The 18,132-nt window shown below is 32.8% G+C and overlaps 2 protein-coding genes across 4 annotated transcripts in view; one reads left to right on the top strand and one right to left on the bottom strand.

Moving 5' to 3' along the window:
• LOC101513507 (uncharacterized) overlaps positions 1-4,665 on the top strand; it is a 12,129-nt gene extending 7,464 nt beyond the window's left edge. The window contains exon 6 of the transcript XR_003473220.2: positions 4,245-4,665. The gene's annotated coding sequence lies outside the window, so the exon portion shown is untranslated. The remainder of the gene's footprint in view (positions 1-4,244) is intronic.
• LOC101512959 (probable ADP-ribosylation factor GTPase-activating protein AGD15) overlaps positions 1-11,375 on the bottom strand; it is a 14,771-nt gene extending 3,396 nt beyond the window's left edge. Inside the window, exons 1-6 of one of the 3 annotated variants that reach the window (XM_012716607.3) lie at positions 10,915-11,375; positions 10,629-10,690; positions 10,009-10,099; positions 3,686-3,740; positions 3,434-3,530; positions 3,162-3,342 (exon numbers count right to left, since the gene is read on the bottom strand). In XM_012716607.3, coding sequence (XP_012572061.1) covers positions 3,162-3,342; positions 3,434-3,530; positions 3,686-3,740; positions 10,009-10,099; positions 10,629-10,690; positions 10,915-10,965 — 537 coding nt within the window. In that variant the 5' untranslated portion in view covers positions 10,966-11,375. The remainder of the gene's footprint in view (positions 1-3,161; positions 3,343-3,433; positions 3,531-3,685; positions 3,741-10,008; positions 10,100-10,628; positions 10,691-10,914) is intronic. The other 2 variants (XM_004503182.4, XM_004503183.4) reach the window with 2 other exon arrangements.
• Positions 11,376-18,132: the final 6,757 nt, after the last annotated feature.

Here is an 18,132-nt window from a genome sequence, read left to right on the forward strand (position 1 = left end):
TTAGGTATTGTTGTAATTTTTGAGTTTTAACAAGGCCATTTTAGTCATTTTACCTATAAAATTTTTTTTATATTTTTTCTTGGGGTGGCCGTGGCCACCCCCTGTCCCAACAAAGCTCCGCCAGTGCCCTTGAGTTGAGTGCCAATAGAAAATAGAATGATTGGCTTCACTTCGAATCATACTAAATTGTTGCACTATTGTGCTAAATCTGCCAAACCAAGCTCAAGGAGACTGTTTAAGACCATAGAGAGACCTCTGAAGTCGACAAACCATAGTAGAGGACTCACCCTGAGCAACAAACCCAAGTGGTTGCTCCATATACACTTCTTCTTCAAGGTCACCATGCAAAAAAGTATTTTAATGTCAAGTTGGTGCAGAGACCAATGTCTAATGCATGCAATAGAGATGAGTAGTCTAACAGAGGCCATCTTAGCCACATGGGAGAAAGAATCACTGTAATCGAGGCCAAAAATTTGAGCGTATCCTTTTACTACCAAAAAAGCTTTAAAACGATCAATCTTACAACCAAGACCAACTTTCACAGTATAACGCCAACGACATCCTACTAAAGACTTTTCAGATGGTAAATGAACCAATTCCCAGGTACCACTACTCTGAAGTGCACACATCTCGTCAATCATTGCTTGTCTCCACTCTGGGTGGGAGAAAGCTTCACCTGGAGATTTATGAATAGACACAGAAGACAGGGAAGATAAACAAGTATAATGCAAAGGAGAAAGAAGATAACTCAAACCAATGTAATGAGGGGATGGGTTACGAGTAGGACGTATACCTTTACGAATAGCAATAGGAATATCAAGGGTCAGATCCGATAAGGAGGTGGCGGCGAATGAACGTCTGGAATGACCTCGGTATCAAGAACGGGTGTAAGGACATGTACAACCGATGGTGGTTGACGACGACGATATGTCTGATTAGGTTGTACAGTTGGACGATCCACAAGAGGAGTCTTAAGTGAGACAATGGGAAAGGCCACCAGAGGTGTCTCAAGTGGGACATACGTAATAGGCTCTAGTGGTAAAAGAGAAGGTGAAAAAGACTCTGGTAGGTACACATGAAAAGTTGTAGACTAAGGATCAGGAAGCGACTCATAGTATGTAGCAGACTCAAAAAATGTGACATCAGCTGATATGAGATATCGTCAAAGAGTAGGAGAATAACAACGATAACTTTTTTGGGACTGATGATAACTAAGAAAGACACATTTTAGTGATCGAGCTAAAAGTTTGTCAAGACCAGGAGTGAGATTGTGGACAAAACAAGTAGACCCGAAGATACGAGGAGGAAGTGAGTGAAGAGGGGTACGAGGGAAGAGGATCGATTGAGGGACTGTTATCAAGAATAGACGAAGACATGCGATTTATAAGATAGCACGTCATTAGAACAGCATCGCCCGAAAAGCGAGATGGTACATTACCATGAAGAAGGAGAGTACGAATGGTTTCAATAAGATGTCAATTTTTGCGTTCGTCTACCCCATTTTGTTAAGGTGTATGAGCACAAGATGTTTGATGAAGAATACCGTTAGAGGTCATAAAATTTTGAAGTTGATGGGACAAATATTCACGGACATTATCACTGCGCAAAGTGCGAATGGATAGACCAAATTGAATTTTAATTTCCTTATAAAATTGTTCAAAAATTGAAAATAATTCATACCTATTTTTCATTAAAAATAACCATGTACAATGGAAAAAATCATCAATAAAGGTAACAAAATATCTAAACTCAAGAGTGGAAATAGTACGAGAATGACCCCAAACATCTAAGTGAACTAAAGCAAACAGGGGCGAAGCTCGTTTATTAGCTCGATCAAGGAAATGACTATGAGTGTGTTCCCTAACTGACACGACTCACAATTTAAGCTAAATAATTTGGTTAGATTAGGTACTAACTTTTGAAGTTTGGGAAGACTCAGATGATCTATCTGTGGTAGGACATGCCGTTGATGGGTTTAAGAGATAATAAAGGCCATTAGACTCACATCTAACACCAATTTGTTGTCTTGATATTAGATCTTGCAAAGTAACATTGTCATTAGTAAATGTGACAACACAATCATGAGAACGAGTCAATTGACTGATAGAAATTAAATTAAATGGACATCCAGGCACATAAAGAACATATGTAACTAATAGAGTAGGGAGGATTTGGACAGTGTCAATCCCTTGAGACTGTCTTTGGGAACCATTGGCTGAGACTATCATATGTAAATAACCAGAAGTTGTGAGAGAGGAGAAAAGAGCCTTATTACCAGTAATGTGGTCAAATGCACCAGAATCGAGAATCCACGAGCTATGGGAAGGTGAGATGCAAACAGGTGAATTACCACTGTTTGGCCGAAACAACAGAACTCGAGTTCTGACAATACTCTACCCACCGAAGAAAATCTTCATAAGTAGCCATAATCAATAAGCAATTACCTAAAATTAGTAGCAAACAGTGGCAGAAGAGGCAATTTTTTTTCTTTCTTTTTCCGATGAACAGTAACGCGCGATGAACAGTACTACAACTGATTTGCTGAAAAATAAACGAAAAGCGACAAAGAAGGGATAAACCGGAATTGGGACACGGTTTACCGAAAAGAAATATCACCGAAGGATAGTGGCTCCCGGGGTAATCACGGTATAGGGTTGTCTCTCTTAATAGGCTCTAGATACCATGTTGAATAAGAGAAAATGAGAGACATATGGTGAAACTGTGTGTCCGAACTACACAATGGAGTCGGTTTTATATAGGCTCAAGACAATAAATACAAAAATAAACATAAGAGATATTATCCCTATTTACATGATATATAATTAATATAAATATATTTTCAATAATTAGATTCATTTCTTATCTCAATTCTCAACTACCTATATAATGGTTGATCCATTGTGTAATAGCCATTATTGAACACTACAGCGAATAGAGAATTTTTCAATTTTCTCTCAACTTTATCTTCTTCAATATAGTACTAACAAACGTTAATATCCCACAATAGATCATGGCACATTAAACTAAGTCAGGCAAAAAGAGTGCAGAAGCTTTCCATGCACACAAAACAACAAAAGTTATCTGCTCAATCACCAATGGTGTATGCAACAGGTTCATGAATTGAATCTTAAAGGACGTGATTTATGAAAAAACATGGTCACCTGGCGGGATCTTGTTACAGGCGGCAGAACTTGTGCCATGTGGTTTGCAAGAATGGTTTCTTCCAGAGAAAGTCTCCTACTATTCTTCGGAATACCATCTGCTGCCAACTCATTGAAGTTGCATACTGACTTCGAAGTTGATTGTAGTTTATCTTTTGAAGCCCACCTTTTCTCCACATACCTGAAAGCAAGTTGAGCTAATTGGAAAAGTAGATGAAAATTGAAACATCCAGTTTCAAGTAAATAATGTCTTAAATCAGATGTTTGTTTACTTTGCTAGGATAAACTTCTCAATTAGCAATCTACTTCTGTCAAAATTGGGCGCCATATCTGCCTCCCAGTGCTTATTCGACTTCTCGTTACCCATAACTACATATAACATGCAAATCAAGAGACTAGTTCAGAAGTCATTATTTGCATCCAAGGTGTAAAAGAAGAGACATTTTCACTTAAATCTTCTCATAACTTGCTCAATGATAATTTTCATTAAGAATAAGAAAGAAACAAACTGTATATTTTCTTACACTGCATGAAAGAAACTTGATCTGGCAACCATGTATCCAAAGTGGTGGACCGCACCTGCTTGTAAAATTAGCCATTATCAATTTAATGGTAGAAAAGGAAATATGTAACAGAATATTATAAGCTACACTGCAGTGCCCCATAGCATATAAAATAAACTATTATTTGTATTAAGAAAATAGAATAAACCGTCCAATTAGAAAAAGGATTAGGAATAACACGATGGCTTCATCTAAACGTACTAAGTGGTTTCACCCACTGATGATTGCAAAAAGGTCATAAGTGTGGTTGATTATATATCAGGTGAGAATAACCCATCTGGACATATACATTTCCTCCTGTAGTAATTTAGTCCAATTACTAGTTTAGTTAGTTGAAAAGAAGTTAGCATTGTTTATTTAGTTAGTTAGTAGACTAGTTTTCAATTAGCAAGTTGTTTATAGCACTTTGAATAAATGAATGACTGAAAAACTAGAATTTATAGCTTTGTTTGATAGGTTAATTCGATGTTTTTAATTCAGTTTTAGTTCAATTTTACTACCTTTTTGTTTTGATTGCAAGGAGAAGTAAAAGAATAAGTGAAACTTTTTGGTGCAAAGAACTTTGAAGTCAAGTGGTGAAGTCATGGTCCATCCTGATCAAGAAAATGAAAGAAAATAAGTTCCAGCAAGAATTACGGTCTGATTGTAATGGCTGAACGAGAACAAAAAGCAATAATTTGCCACTCTATGGCAACAAGGATTACTATTTGGCAGTAATGGTCAACCGTCGTAATGTGCTCATCTTCTATTGCTGAACCATTTTTCTTTTGTGAAATTTTGATGATTTCTTGTAATTAAAGCTTATGAAGGCAACTAGAGTTATATAAAAGGACGAAAATACTCAGGTTTTGACACAGATACCTACTCACAATATTTTGCTACTATTGCTCTGTTCTTGTAATTTTCTTAGCCAACTTCAATAATATTCAGTTTTCTAATTTTATTCCATTCTTTTATATTTTCAATGGTTTATTATTATTATTATTATTATTATTATTATTATTATTATTATTATTATTATTATTATTATTATTATTATTATTTATATTTTAGCTTTGAATCTACTATGATTATGAGTGAGTAAATTTTTCTTATCTTGGGATTGTAGAATTTCCAATGATGGATCTCTAATAATTACTATTTCTTTCTTTATGTTATGGATATTGATCATTCAATCCAATCTTAGTGAGAATCATGTTCATACATGAATATCAAATAATATACCGAAAGATGGATTTGATATCTGACGAATCAAGTCATGAAAATAGATTTTGATTCTCTTGAAATCATGAAAGATATTTTTGCATAAAGGATTTTGCTAATACATCAATTATGAAAATAGGTTGATTATTAGTTAAATTACAATTTTGCTCTTTGAAAGAAGGTATTAACTATAATTTTTTATCTGATTTTTAAGAGTTTAACACTCATAATTTAGGGAAGATTAGTTTTATTGTATCCATCCTAGTGAAACACTACAATTTCATGGTTCTATTTTTATTGCGAATTTTAATCAAAAATCATTATCAACATTCACTGTTTTAGCTAATCATCATAGTAAAGAGGGATTGGTACTCATAACAAAATACTCGTGGGAACGATAATTTTTACGATAATACAATGCACTTGCGGTCTTATCAATGACAAATATAATCTTTGATACCGATCATCTGGCATCAGAGCTCCAGTTGGGCTTGTGATAGATCAACAAATTCTTGATTGAAAAAAAAGAGTGATAATGGCGGAATCGAGTGCAAATTTCTCACAACCATCAATACCCAAATTTGATGGACACTATGATCATTGGTCCATGTTGATGGAGAATCTTCTCCATTAGAAGGAGTATTGGAATCTAATCGAAGATGGAATATGCGTTCCCTTGATCGGAGCAACGCCAGAACAGATCAAGATAGCAGAAGATAGCAAATTGAAGGATTTGAAGGCAAAAACTTACCTCTTTCAAGCAATAGATCGAAAGATTCTGGAAACAATTCTCAACAAAACTACTTCAAAACATATATGGGATTCCATGAAGCAGAAGCACAAAGGATCGTCAAAGACCAAGAGAGCAAACCTACAAGAACTGCGTAGGGAATTTGAATTGCTAGGTATAAAAGATGGTGAGTCAATGGACGAATAATCCCATCTGGTGAGTAGCTTGATGGTGAGCTATAAGCACTGTGCAAAAAATTACCTCTTTCAAGCAATAGATCGAAAGATTCTGGAAACAATTCTCAACAAAACTACTTCAAAACATATATGAAATTCCATTAAGCAGAAGCACAAAGGATTGTTAAAGGTCAAGAGAGCACAACTACAAGCACTGCACATGGAATTTGAATTGCTAGGTATGAAAGATGGTGAATGAATTTACGAATTACGAACATTGTTAACTGCATGAAGATGCAAGGCGAGAATGTTGAACAAGGAACGATTGCGGAAAAAACTCTCAGATCTTTAACCTCAAAATTTGACTACGTGGTTTGTTCAATTGAGGAATCAAACGATGTTACCAAACTGTCAGTTGATGAACTTCAGAGTAGCTTGATGGTGCACGAACAAAGAATGAAGGAACACAAAGAAGGAGAGCAAGCTTTGAAGGTTACCCATGGAGGACGAAATGGAACAAGAGGAAGAGGACGTTCTGGGGGTAGAAGAGCACGTGGAAGGTGTAGACAAACCTTCAACAAAGAACTGATTAAATGTTTCAATTGCCATAAATTGGGTCACTTCCAGAATGAATGTCCCAGCCTAGACGAAAAAGCGAATTATGCAGAATTTGATGAAGAAGAGCTTTTGCTGATGGCCATTACTCAAGAAGAATCATCCAATTCCAAGAAGGTATGGTTCCTAGACTGTTGTAGTAATCATATATGTGGGTATAAGGAATGATTCTTTGATCTAAATGAGGAGTTTAGAGTATCAATAAAATTGGGGGATAATTCAAGAATGATGGCTATAGGAAAGGGTAGTATCAAACTTGAAATTGGAGGCATTGTGCAAGTGATTACATGAGTTTATTACATTCCTGAACTTAAGAATAACCTTCTTAGTAATAGACAATTGCAAGAAAAGGAAATAACCATTGTCTTTCAAAATGATGAGTGCAAAGTATATCATATGGAGAAAGGATTGATCTTGCAGTCCAAGATGTCAAACAACAGGATGTTTGCAATCATGCCCAATGTGATAATGCCTTCTTGCTTCAAGGCTGCAACTGAAGACAATGCTCATCTATGGGATTGTAGATATGGTCACTTGAGTAAAAGAGTCTATAAAGTTTGGCTCAAAAGAATATGGTGAAGGGGCTACCCAAAGTGTCTCAAAGTACAAAGATTTGTGGTGATTACATGAGTGGCAAACAACACAGAGTCATTCCCAAAGGGGTAAGCATGGAGAGCAAGTGAAAGGTTGCAACTGATACACTCAGACATCTGTGGGCCCATAAAACCAGGATCCAATAGTAAAAGAAGGTACTTCATCACATTTATAGATGATTTTAGTAGAAAAACATGGGTGTATTTTCTTGTTGAAAAGGCTACTGCTCTAGAAACTTTAAAAAAATTTAAGGTTGTAGTTGAAAATGAGTCTGGACATATGATTGGGTGTTTAAGAACTGATAGAGGAGGGGAATTGACATCCAATGAATTTAATCATTTTGTAGTAATAATGGAATTAAAAGGAAACTGACTGCTGCATATACTCCTCAACAAAATGGGGTAGCTGAGAGGAAAAATAGAACCATAATGAACATGGTGAGAAGTATGTTATCTGAGAAAGATATGCCTAAAGATTTTTTCCCAGAGGCAGTAAAATGGTCCGTGTTTGTACAAAACAGGAGTCCCACAGTGGCACTCAAGGATGTCACACCTGAAGAGGTTTGGAGTGAGATAAAGCCTGCAAGTCATTTCTTCAGGACATTTGGCTGTATAGGGTTTGTGCATGTGCCACAGAATCGAAGAAAAAAATTGGATTCAAGAAGTACCAAGTGCGTGCTCCTTGGTATTAGTGAAGAATCTAAAACATACAGGTTGTATGATCCTATAACCAAAAGGATCTTGAGTAGTAGATATGTGACCTTCTCAGAACATGAGGAGTGGAATTGGAAAACTGACAAATCAGAAGGGAATACAGAAATTGTTGATTTGGGTGATGAAAGAGCAACAATTGAAAACTCTCTGCAACAAGCTGCAGAGGATGAGGAACCAGTGGTTGAAGCAAACACTGAAACTCAAGGTAATGAAAGATCTGATATTCAAGGCAATACATCAGTCACAACTAGTGAAGTTGGCTCAGATGATGAAGATGCATAATTTTATGAAGGGAGGAATAAGAGGAGGCCATCATACTTAGATGATTACTACACAGAACAGGAACTGCAAGGACTGGAGAATAGTGAAAATGAGTTCAACTTGGTTGTGTCTGCTCAACCAGAAGATCCCATCACATTTGAAGAAGCTTCCAAAAGTAGCAAATGGAAGAAAGCAATGGATCTAGAAATTGAAGCAATTGAAAGAAATGGAACATGTGAGTTGACTGATTTACCAAAGAATGCAAAAAGGATTGGAGTCAAATGGGTTTTTAAAACAAAGTTCAATGAAAAAGGAGAAATAGAAAAGTATAAGGCACGACTAGTTGCAAAAGGATACTCACAAAAACAAGGAATATACTACAGGGAGGTTTTTGCACCAGTAGCAAGATGAGACACCATTAGAACAATTGTTGCCATGGCTGCCCTCAAGCAATGGCGTGTGTATCAACTTGATGTGAAGAGTGCATTTCTTCATGGAGAACTTGAAGAAACTGTATATGTTGAAAAGCCACAAGGATAAGAGAAACAAGGGGATGAGAACAAAGTGTATAGATTAAAGAAGGCGCTATATGGGTTAAAGCAAGCTCCAAGAGCTTGATACAACAAGATCAAAGCCTACTTCCTGAATGAAGGCTTTCAGATATGTCCATTTGAGCATACTCTCTTTGTGAAGAGCAAAGATTCAAGAAAAATACTAATTGTAAGTCTTTATGTTGATGACTTAATATTTACTGGAAATTGTGAGAAGATGTTTGCCGAATTTAAGAAATCCATGAAAGAATATTTTGATATGACTAATTTGGGGAAAATGAAGTATTTCCTGGGGGTTGAGGTTGGGAAAAACTCAAATGGAATTTTTCTCAGTCAAGGTAAATATGCCACTGAAATTCTGGAAAGATTTGGGATGCAAACCAGCAAACCTGTGCAGAGTCCAATCACTCCTGGCTCAAAATTGTCAAGAGAAGGAAGTGGAGAAGATGTAGACATTACCAATTTTAAATAATTGATAGGCACCCTAATGTACTTGACAGCTACAAGACCTGATTTAATGTTCTCAGTATCTCTAATCAGTAGATACATGGATAAACCTACTGACATACACCTCCAAGCTGCAAAAAGAATTGTAAGATATTTGAAGGGCACTGTTGATCTTGGAATTCAGTACAGATATTCATAAAATGAGCAAATCACTGCCTATACACTATACAGATAGTGATTATGCAGGGGACTTTGATGGTCGAAGTACCTCTGGTTATGTGTTTTTACTAGGTTGTGGAGCAATCTCATGGTCAGCCAAGAAGTAACCAATGGTCACACTGTCAACTACTGAAGCAGAATTTGTGGAAGCTACTTCATGTGCATACCAGGCAGTTTGGTTAAGGAGAATTCTTGAGAAAATTGACCTTCCTCAAAGCAAAACAACTGTGATATATTGTGACAACAACTCTACTATAAAGCTGTCAAAGAGTCCAATCCTTCATGGGAGAAGCAAGCACATAGATGTAGTTAAGGTTCCACTTCTTTTGTGATTTGGCTAAGGAAGAAGTGAGTGGATTAGTTCATCGCAACTCACAAGACCAATTGGCTGATATTATGACAAAGCCCCTGAAGAATGAAGCCTTTTTGAAATTAAGAACAAGACTAGGCATGTGCAAGATGTAAACTGATTTGCTGTGCAATTCAGTTTAAGAGAGGAATTTGTTAGAAGTATTGCTTGTATTGGGCCTATTGGGCTGCACAACTGTATAATAAGGGCTAAGCCCAAGTAGTTAGTTGAAAAGAAGTTAGCATTATTTGTTCAGTTAGTTAGTTGACTAGTTTTCAGTTAGCAAGTTGTTAACAATTTTGTTGTATATAACACTTTGAATCAATGAATGACAAGTATAATCTTTGATACCGATCACTGACTGCATATAAGAGAACATGGATGGAAGTCTAAAAGAAAGGAAAGTGATAAACCAAGCAAGCAAACCTTTGATATGTGCACTCCAAGGCTTCTGTGAATCCCTGAACATTGCATGCAAATGAAAATCCCTAGGTTCACACTTGCCCATCGTGGAGCCCTGACAGATTCAAATTATATGTTCCCTTAAAAATAATAATCCTCATTAAATTCTATGCATAATACTAACAAGCTAAAATTTAAAGAAACCTAATTATGATGCAATATATAGTGAACATCTCTTCATGATTCAACATGACATAGATAGTTTTGGACTGAAGTCCTAAAAGAAGTGATGTCTAAAGGATATCTTAATTAAGCTCATTTACAATATCATCTACATATAAAGATGTAAAGATGTGATGTGACTATTTTGTCTTTGCTTAATTTAGATTATATATCTTGATATCTATATTCGTCACAATAGATGATGGGAACAACTGATGTGTGGATAAGAAAAATTTGTGGCAAATGAAAACACTACTTAATTAGGTCGTAAGGTAAGGCTGGGGCGCTTCATGTCTTTTCCTTTATAAAAGAACACTACTTAATCGAAGGCTTGGATGTTGTTCTTGTATTAATCTTAATTAGCAAAACATTATAGTCTACTAATGATAAAATAATAAGATGTGAAATGAATATATACATACTTGTTCCGGCAATCTGCACATTCCCTGTTTTCAGGCAGCTTTAGAAGTCCCTCCAAGATCTGCTGCATATATACAAGCAAAACAAATGCAATTTTAAGAAAACTACAATGAAAGTATGGCCATAATAACAAAGAAATACTGCTAGTTTGCAATGCAACTATATTGAAACATAGAAAGCAACAGACAAATTTCTGCAAAGAATACATGATATGGTGGTGATGATGAAAAAAAATTAACAAAACAAATGAAACATTTGTAAGCAGCAGCGGAAAAGGGAAACATTGACCTTGATGTGCTTGGCATTGAGCTCCTTAGAGACGGAGGCTTTCCCATTCATGTTATGTTTGATGACTCAAACTCAGAGGAGGGATCGAAGGGAACGTAAGACCGAACAGCTCAACAAACAACAACTGAGAAGCAAAGCAAAACGTTGGGATTATATTATTTGCGAAAAATATGGCATTGCTGTCGTGTCCTTCACATCTTTCTCTGACGGCAACTCCAACCATTTTATTTATTTATTTATGCCAACAACATCATCACTCTCACTTCCTCTTTCTTTTTGCACTTTTATTTTACACCTCAACTTGCATGGCTGGCAACACCAACGCCAAATCAACTCACATCTTTCATTACTCACAAACAAACAACTACAAATTCCAATCCTTTCCTTTTTCTTTTCTTCTACCTTTCAAAGCAACTATTCTATTTAGTACAAATTTGTTAGAAAAGGAGCTGTAAAAAAAATAATAAACAGAGAAATTATTTTTTTAGTAGTTAATATTTGCGATAATTTTTTTAGTAGTTAATTAACATGATTCAAATAAGTAGTTAACATATATACCCGTAAATTACAAAAGCAATACAAAGAAAAGTTTAGTAATCGAATTTATTTTAATACACAAATTTAAAACAGAATCCAAACTTGTAAAGTCAACACAACTTTTACAAAATTGTCAATTTCAATCTTTAAAACACTTATTTATAAACTACATTAAAAGTGTTTGTTTGTTAATTTTGATCATCAACTTTATCTTTAAATCATTTTTTTTTTATGTTACCATTGAAATGGCAACAAATAGTTGTCTAAATGTCAATATATCATGGTTCCTTAATTCGTTAAAGTAATAAGTAAAAGTTGAACTAATGTTCAACCATTATGATTATAAGAAACATGAATATTACATTTAAATGTCGACATACTACACTGATCTCAAATATAAGCAAAAGTGAGATCAAAGAAAATTGATCTATCTAGTCCAAAATTTGAACTAGATACATTAATGTTTTTTACTTTCACTTTTGCTTATATTTGAGACCAAAGAAATTACAAAATTATGAGATGATTTCACATATTGTATATAGTAATTCAGTAATATTTACAAAATTAATTGATTCTTCAGGGGATAACTATGTTGTTAAAAAAAAATTCAAAAACACAAACACAAGTAGGATATAACTATCAATAGTGGGAATCATACCATCTTGACACTAAGTATGGGACAAATAATCCTATGAGTTATACCCAATTAAGTGAGATATTTAGTGAAGGATCTAAATTTCCCACCCTTATCAGTTTGAAGTGATTTGAGGGAGTGGCCCAATTGAAGCTCGGCCATTGTTTTAAATTGTTTGAAAATATGAAAAGCATCTAACTTAGATTGAAAGAGATAAATACAAGTGAATATAGAGTGAGCATCCACAAAGATAATGTAGTATTTAAAGTCTAATTTAGATGTGGTTGGAGAAGGACCCCAGAGATAAACAAGTTCTAGTGGGTGGTGATAAGTGGTGTGTGAATTTGTGAACTTTTCCCATACAACGAGCAGTAAACAAGTGGAAACAATTTATTAGAGATTGAAACATTACAATGATTCAATACAAGTTTAAGGGAATGATTATGGGGATGACCTAATCTTAGAGGCCACAGGTAATGGGAATTAACATATAATGGGGAACTAGAACTAGTATTGGTATTGACAGTGCATAGAAATGGTTAGATAGGAGGCTTTGTCGGATCAAGACAAATGCTAGGCAACTCATAGAGACCATCAAAGTAGATTATCAAATGAAGTTAGTTGTTAATATTATGTGCATCCTCAGTGACATGGAAAAAAACACATGAATCTGGAAACCATGCATGAACCAGTGGAGGTAGAAGCAGAGTTAGCAATCAAAGAGTAACTAGAATTGGGTATTGTTGTGGAGCTTGAGGTTATGGCTGATTCGTCTCCCGCGAACCCGTCTGGACTCGTAAGCAAGGAGATGAGTCTAACTTGGTTTCAAAAAAAATAAAGACAAACTTGAAAAATGACAGGATTCGAGTTGTCCATCGGGTTACCTGTCCCATCCTAAATTAGACAAACTTGTTATTATTTGATGTCATTATTGATTTATTCTCTCTAAGAAAAATAATAATTGGATCATTAACTTAGTAATTTATAGTTTGTAAAACAATATTGTGAGTTATTACTCTCGAATGAATTGATAAGTGGTAACTATATGTAACTTATTAAGAGTTTTTTATGTTTAATTGTTGATTCTAAAGAAAGTTTAAGGATTATTTTTTGGCATTTCATCTTGGACCAACCCGATTTTGTCTTTATTTTGTTTTGTTCTTAATGAACCCACAATTCATTAGATTTGATTGGATTAAAGGACGAATTTTGGTCTAAAATTTGACTCGATCAAATATTATGATCGGGTAAGTAACACACCAAACCCAACCTAACTTGTTTTTTGTATATCCCTAATTGAGGTTACGTTTTATGATAGGAAGAAAAACCAGGTAGAGGTGCACCATAAGGTTGGGTGCCATAGCCAAAAGAATCAACAAGGGATGAAGCCTGGGAACCATTGTAATTGGGAGGGGGAGCTGATTGAAAGTGTTGTTAAACATGTGCCAACAAGTAATATAAAGATGACCACGTTCACGGTTGAATCCATTTGGAGCACAATCAAAATTAGATGGGTATAAAATATATGGTTGATTGAACTATATTGATAAATTGGATTGAACTATATTAAAAAAATTAAGTTAATTAAATAGTTTATGAATTAAATCACATATTTAAATAAAATTAGTTAATAAAACTTAATTCAAAAATCAATTTAATAATTTTTCTAACTTCAATTAGATTTTTTCTTATAGAAAATTTTTGAAATTTGTTTTTCTAAAAAAGTATAGGAAATATCAAAAAATTTCTTTTAAAAAAATATTAAAAAAAAATATTTTAAATCAATTTTTCTTTGAAGTTTTTTGAAAAATAATCAAAAACAATTTTTTAGTAAAATATATTTGATTGTTTTTTTAAAATAATCGAAAAATTTTATTTATTTTTCTCGAAAAATATTTGTCAAAAGAATTTTAATTTTTTTTTCAGAAAATAATTGAAATTTTTAATTTTGAATTTTTTTAAATATCAGGAAATTTTTTAAATATATTTTTCTCAGAAAAAAAAATTAAAAACTTTTTTATTTGAAAAAAATTGAATTTTGTTTAGAAAGAATTTCAAAAAAAAATCCAAAGAACTAATTTAAAATATATTTTAATAAAAAAATTATTTTAAAATATTAAACTAATTTATATTTATAAACTATTTTCAATGATTAAGAACTGTAATAAATTTCAGTCGAACTTAATTTTCAAAAATTAAATAAAATTATTAATATGACTTAATACAGTTTAGTTTTTACCCTGTGAATCTATATTAGACTCACGTTGCGTAGATGAAGGAGGAGCATGGGTGAGATTGAGAGATGCAATTCTTTTTGAAATTGTCAAGACGAACCTCGTGAGCAAATAATAGAGCTTCAACCTCATCTATGTTCATGGATTTAAATTTACTTTCAACAACAGAAATAACAAAAGCATTATCTTAAGGGAGACCTTCCATAATCACATCCATGTGCTGATTTGGAGGAATAGAATCGCCAATTGAAGATAGGTTATCAACAAGAAGACGAATACGTAACATATACTCATGCACAATCCCCAAAGTTCCAACACATGAACACAACCTAGAACACGTGATAGAATTTCAGAGGAGAGCGTCGATTGAAGCCACGAGAGAGAGTAACATTTGATCACAACTCCAAGAGGTGTACGCAGGATTGAGTGTTCCTGGGAGGAATCAACGGAGAAACGAGAAACTCACGAAGATCATGCGAGTTGATGTATAGTTCAACTTGTTGACGCCACAGGTGAAAGTTCTTGTCATTGAATTTTTCTTCAATCTTCAACGAAAAGGAAAGAGGATACGAATTCGAATCATCAAAGAGAAGAGATTTAAGCGGCAGAACACGTGCGCCATTGTCGTGCCATTAGTGACCCATTTTTTTTTTTTTGTCCAATACTCCATAAAATAGATTTTATACTCTTATAATTGAACTTATATCTTCATTTAAAAACTTTATTCATTAACTTACTAAAATACCTTTAAATATATAGTAAAAATAAAAAATAAAAATTTGATATTCTAAAACTTTAAGAAAAACTAAATTTTTTTTTTTTGAAAATTCTCTTATTGAAAATTTTTAGTAGTTATTTTTTAATATAAAAAGTTTTAAATTTTCAGTTGACTCTCGAAAATTTAAAAAATGAAATTTTCGATATCGAAAAATAACTATCGAAAATTTGAAATTTTTAGTTGAAACTCCTGGAAATTTCTTTCGTTTTTGAAATTTCCAGTACAAGTTTTTTTTTAATTTTGAAATTTAAATTTAGGATAGAATAAAATTAATTATCAAAAATTTGACACAAATTTCTGGAGAATAAAATTATCTACCGGAAATTTCAATGTACAAAATTTTCGGTAGTATAAACAGTGTAATAGAACTTTCAAAACGTGAAATTTCTAGTAGTATAAATTGTCATTTTCGATAGTTACTTTTATTCTACTGAAAATTTGTGCCTTTAAATTTCTAGTAGTTTTTTTTTTATTTTACCTAAAATTTCAACAATAAAAAAATTGTACTGGAAATTTCAAGAAACAATGAAAATTCTAAGAGTTTCAATAGAAAATTTGAAATTTCTGATAGTTATATTTCAATATCGTACATTTCAAAAATAAAATTTCCGATTGAGTACATTAACTGAATTTTCAAATTTCCGAATGAGACTAATAAAATTTTTTATATTGGAAAATAACTACCGAAAATTTTAAAATTTCTGATATTGAAAAGTGACTACCGAAAATTTTGTTTATGAAATATCCGGTATTAAAAAATAACTATTGAAAATTTTATTCCTCGTTCCTGAAATTTCTGGTAAATAAATTTCAGAAAAAAAAAATTACTTTTTTTAGAAATTATTTTTACTGTATACTTAAAGGTATTTTAGAAAGTTAAGGAATAAAATTTTTAAATGAGAGGATATAAGCACAAATTCTAATACTCCCATTTTTACTACTTACAAAAATAATGTTCACTGTTGCTGAAACTTTTAAACAATAAATTTAATTATAAAAAATTCATAAAAATATAAAATAACCAATACTTATTTTTACTTGAAATTAAAAAAGTTTACAACAATAATTTCACCACCTACTTAATGGCAACAAGTTCAAATATTTAAATTACATGTAACCAAAATTATAATTTAAGATGTAAGTCAATTAAAGACTTCATAGATTCACTGCAACACAATAATTTGTTTAGGCACATGGTTTCTGCACAAGGGAAGCAATACATAAGTTATGTGACCAATTAATAAAATCGAAAAGTAAACATAATAACGAATACATAAGATGGTTGTATAAATGATAACTGTGAAACTCATTCATTTGATAGGGCAAACTTCCAACTTTGAACCTTGAAGAAACATATCATTACCATGAAAACCATTTAATTGATTAGCAAGTCGTTCAAAGGCACTAAACATATAATACACAAACATAAACTATAAACTACTAAAAAAATTATCAACATCACCATAAGAAAAATGATAACTATAAGCATACACATTTAATAAAAAAAATTAAAACCATAATCAATGTATTAATGAAGCAAAATATAAAACCATAAACAAATTAGATAAACTATCAATACAATACCAAAAAAAAACTATACAAGTTTTGAGACAAATAATTGACATTCAAAATTTATAAGAATGCAAATTTAACCATAGAAGCTTGGAACCAAAAATATATATATAAGCATGAAAAACAAAATGAAAATATAAAATAAATAAAATATAATTAATTATACACATTATCAAACACATTAAAAAGAGAGAGGTATACAAATATCAAATACACATAACCATAGAAACATTGTTCAAACATTAAAAATTAATCATTGGTTCATAAACAACAAATTCAAGTTATAAAAAAAAGATAAAAAAGAATCATAAAACTTAATTTTCTTTGATTTCAGTACTTTTTCTCTATTGCTAAGGGAACCTTGCTGCATCTTTCTAAGGAACAACAACAGAAAGCCTCAAACAAAATAAAAATTATAGTTAGAAAATAATAGTTAAGCATTTAGAAAAATTTGAAACTAAAAGAGGCAGAAAGCTATTAAAAGTAAACCCTTTGACCAAAAACATAAAAAACATGCATAATACACTTAACAAAATACTCATAGAACTCTAACCTTACGTTATAGGCTTCTTGTTCTCGGATGCTCTGAGCCAACAAACAAAAAGGATGCTCATGATCATAGAAAGCTAGTTATGAAAAATGAACCCTAATTGTAAAAAATAATAAGGAAACCATAACAGAAAGTCATAAAACTTTCTAGGAGTACCTTTCTATATGCAATTGTGAACTTTCTCCAACACTCTTTTGCACCTTATCCATTTGGGCGGCTAGGGTTTGCTAGAAGTAGTGATTTTATATGAAAAACTGAAACGGACTGAGCCAATATATGCAAAGCAAAGTTAGGCCTCAATTTCACATAATACCTCATATGTATTGTGCAATCAATTTCAGTTGCCGATGGATCCAATTTCTTCATCTGAGCCCGACCGCAATAGACAGTGTACACCCATTGAATTTCACCCACGAGATCCGACAACCCAATTCAAACCACCTGTTGGCTTGTGGGTCGTATGGGTCAGACAGTTATGGGTGAGTGTGACACATCTGTCAACCCTTAGGACCTTCCATGGACCCGTACTAGCTAATTGATACCATGTAAAATTTCTATAGGATTCATATATATTCTCTTAAATTTTGTTTTTGTTTTTCATTTAATGAATATGTGAAAGATGTTACAAGATATTTATGATTTTCTAATCCTACACCTAAGTGTATGTTAGTGCAAAAGTGGTTTTACCTACAATCATCTAGTTGATGTTAATGTTTTGATGATAACAAAAATAAACAAATAAAAAAAAATTATCTTCTAACTTTATTTGCTAAGTGTGCAAATTAAGTTAAAAAAAAAAAATTTATATTAATGACTATCTATTTTAAGGTAGCATAAATTACAAATGAGTTAGAGATAATAATCTACGTATTTCTAATCACAAAGAATATTATCACTTAATAAACAAGTAAAT

Source organism: Cicer arietinum, chromosome 6 (assembly GCF_000331145.2).
Source record: "Cicer arietinum cultivar CDC Frontier isolate Library 1 chromosome 6, Cicar.CDCFrontier_v2.0, whole genome shotgun sequence".
Classification (NCBI taxonomy): Eukaryota; Viridiplantae; Streptophyta; class Magnoliopsida; order Fabales; family Fabaceae; genus Cicer; species Cicer arietinum.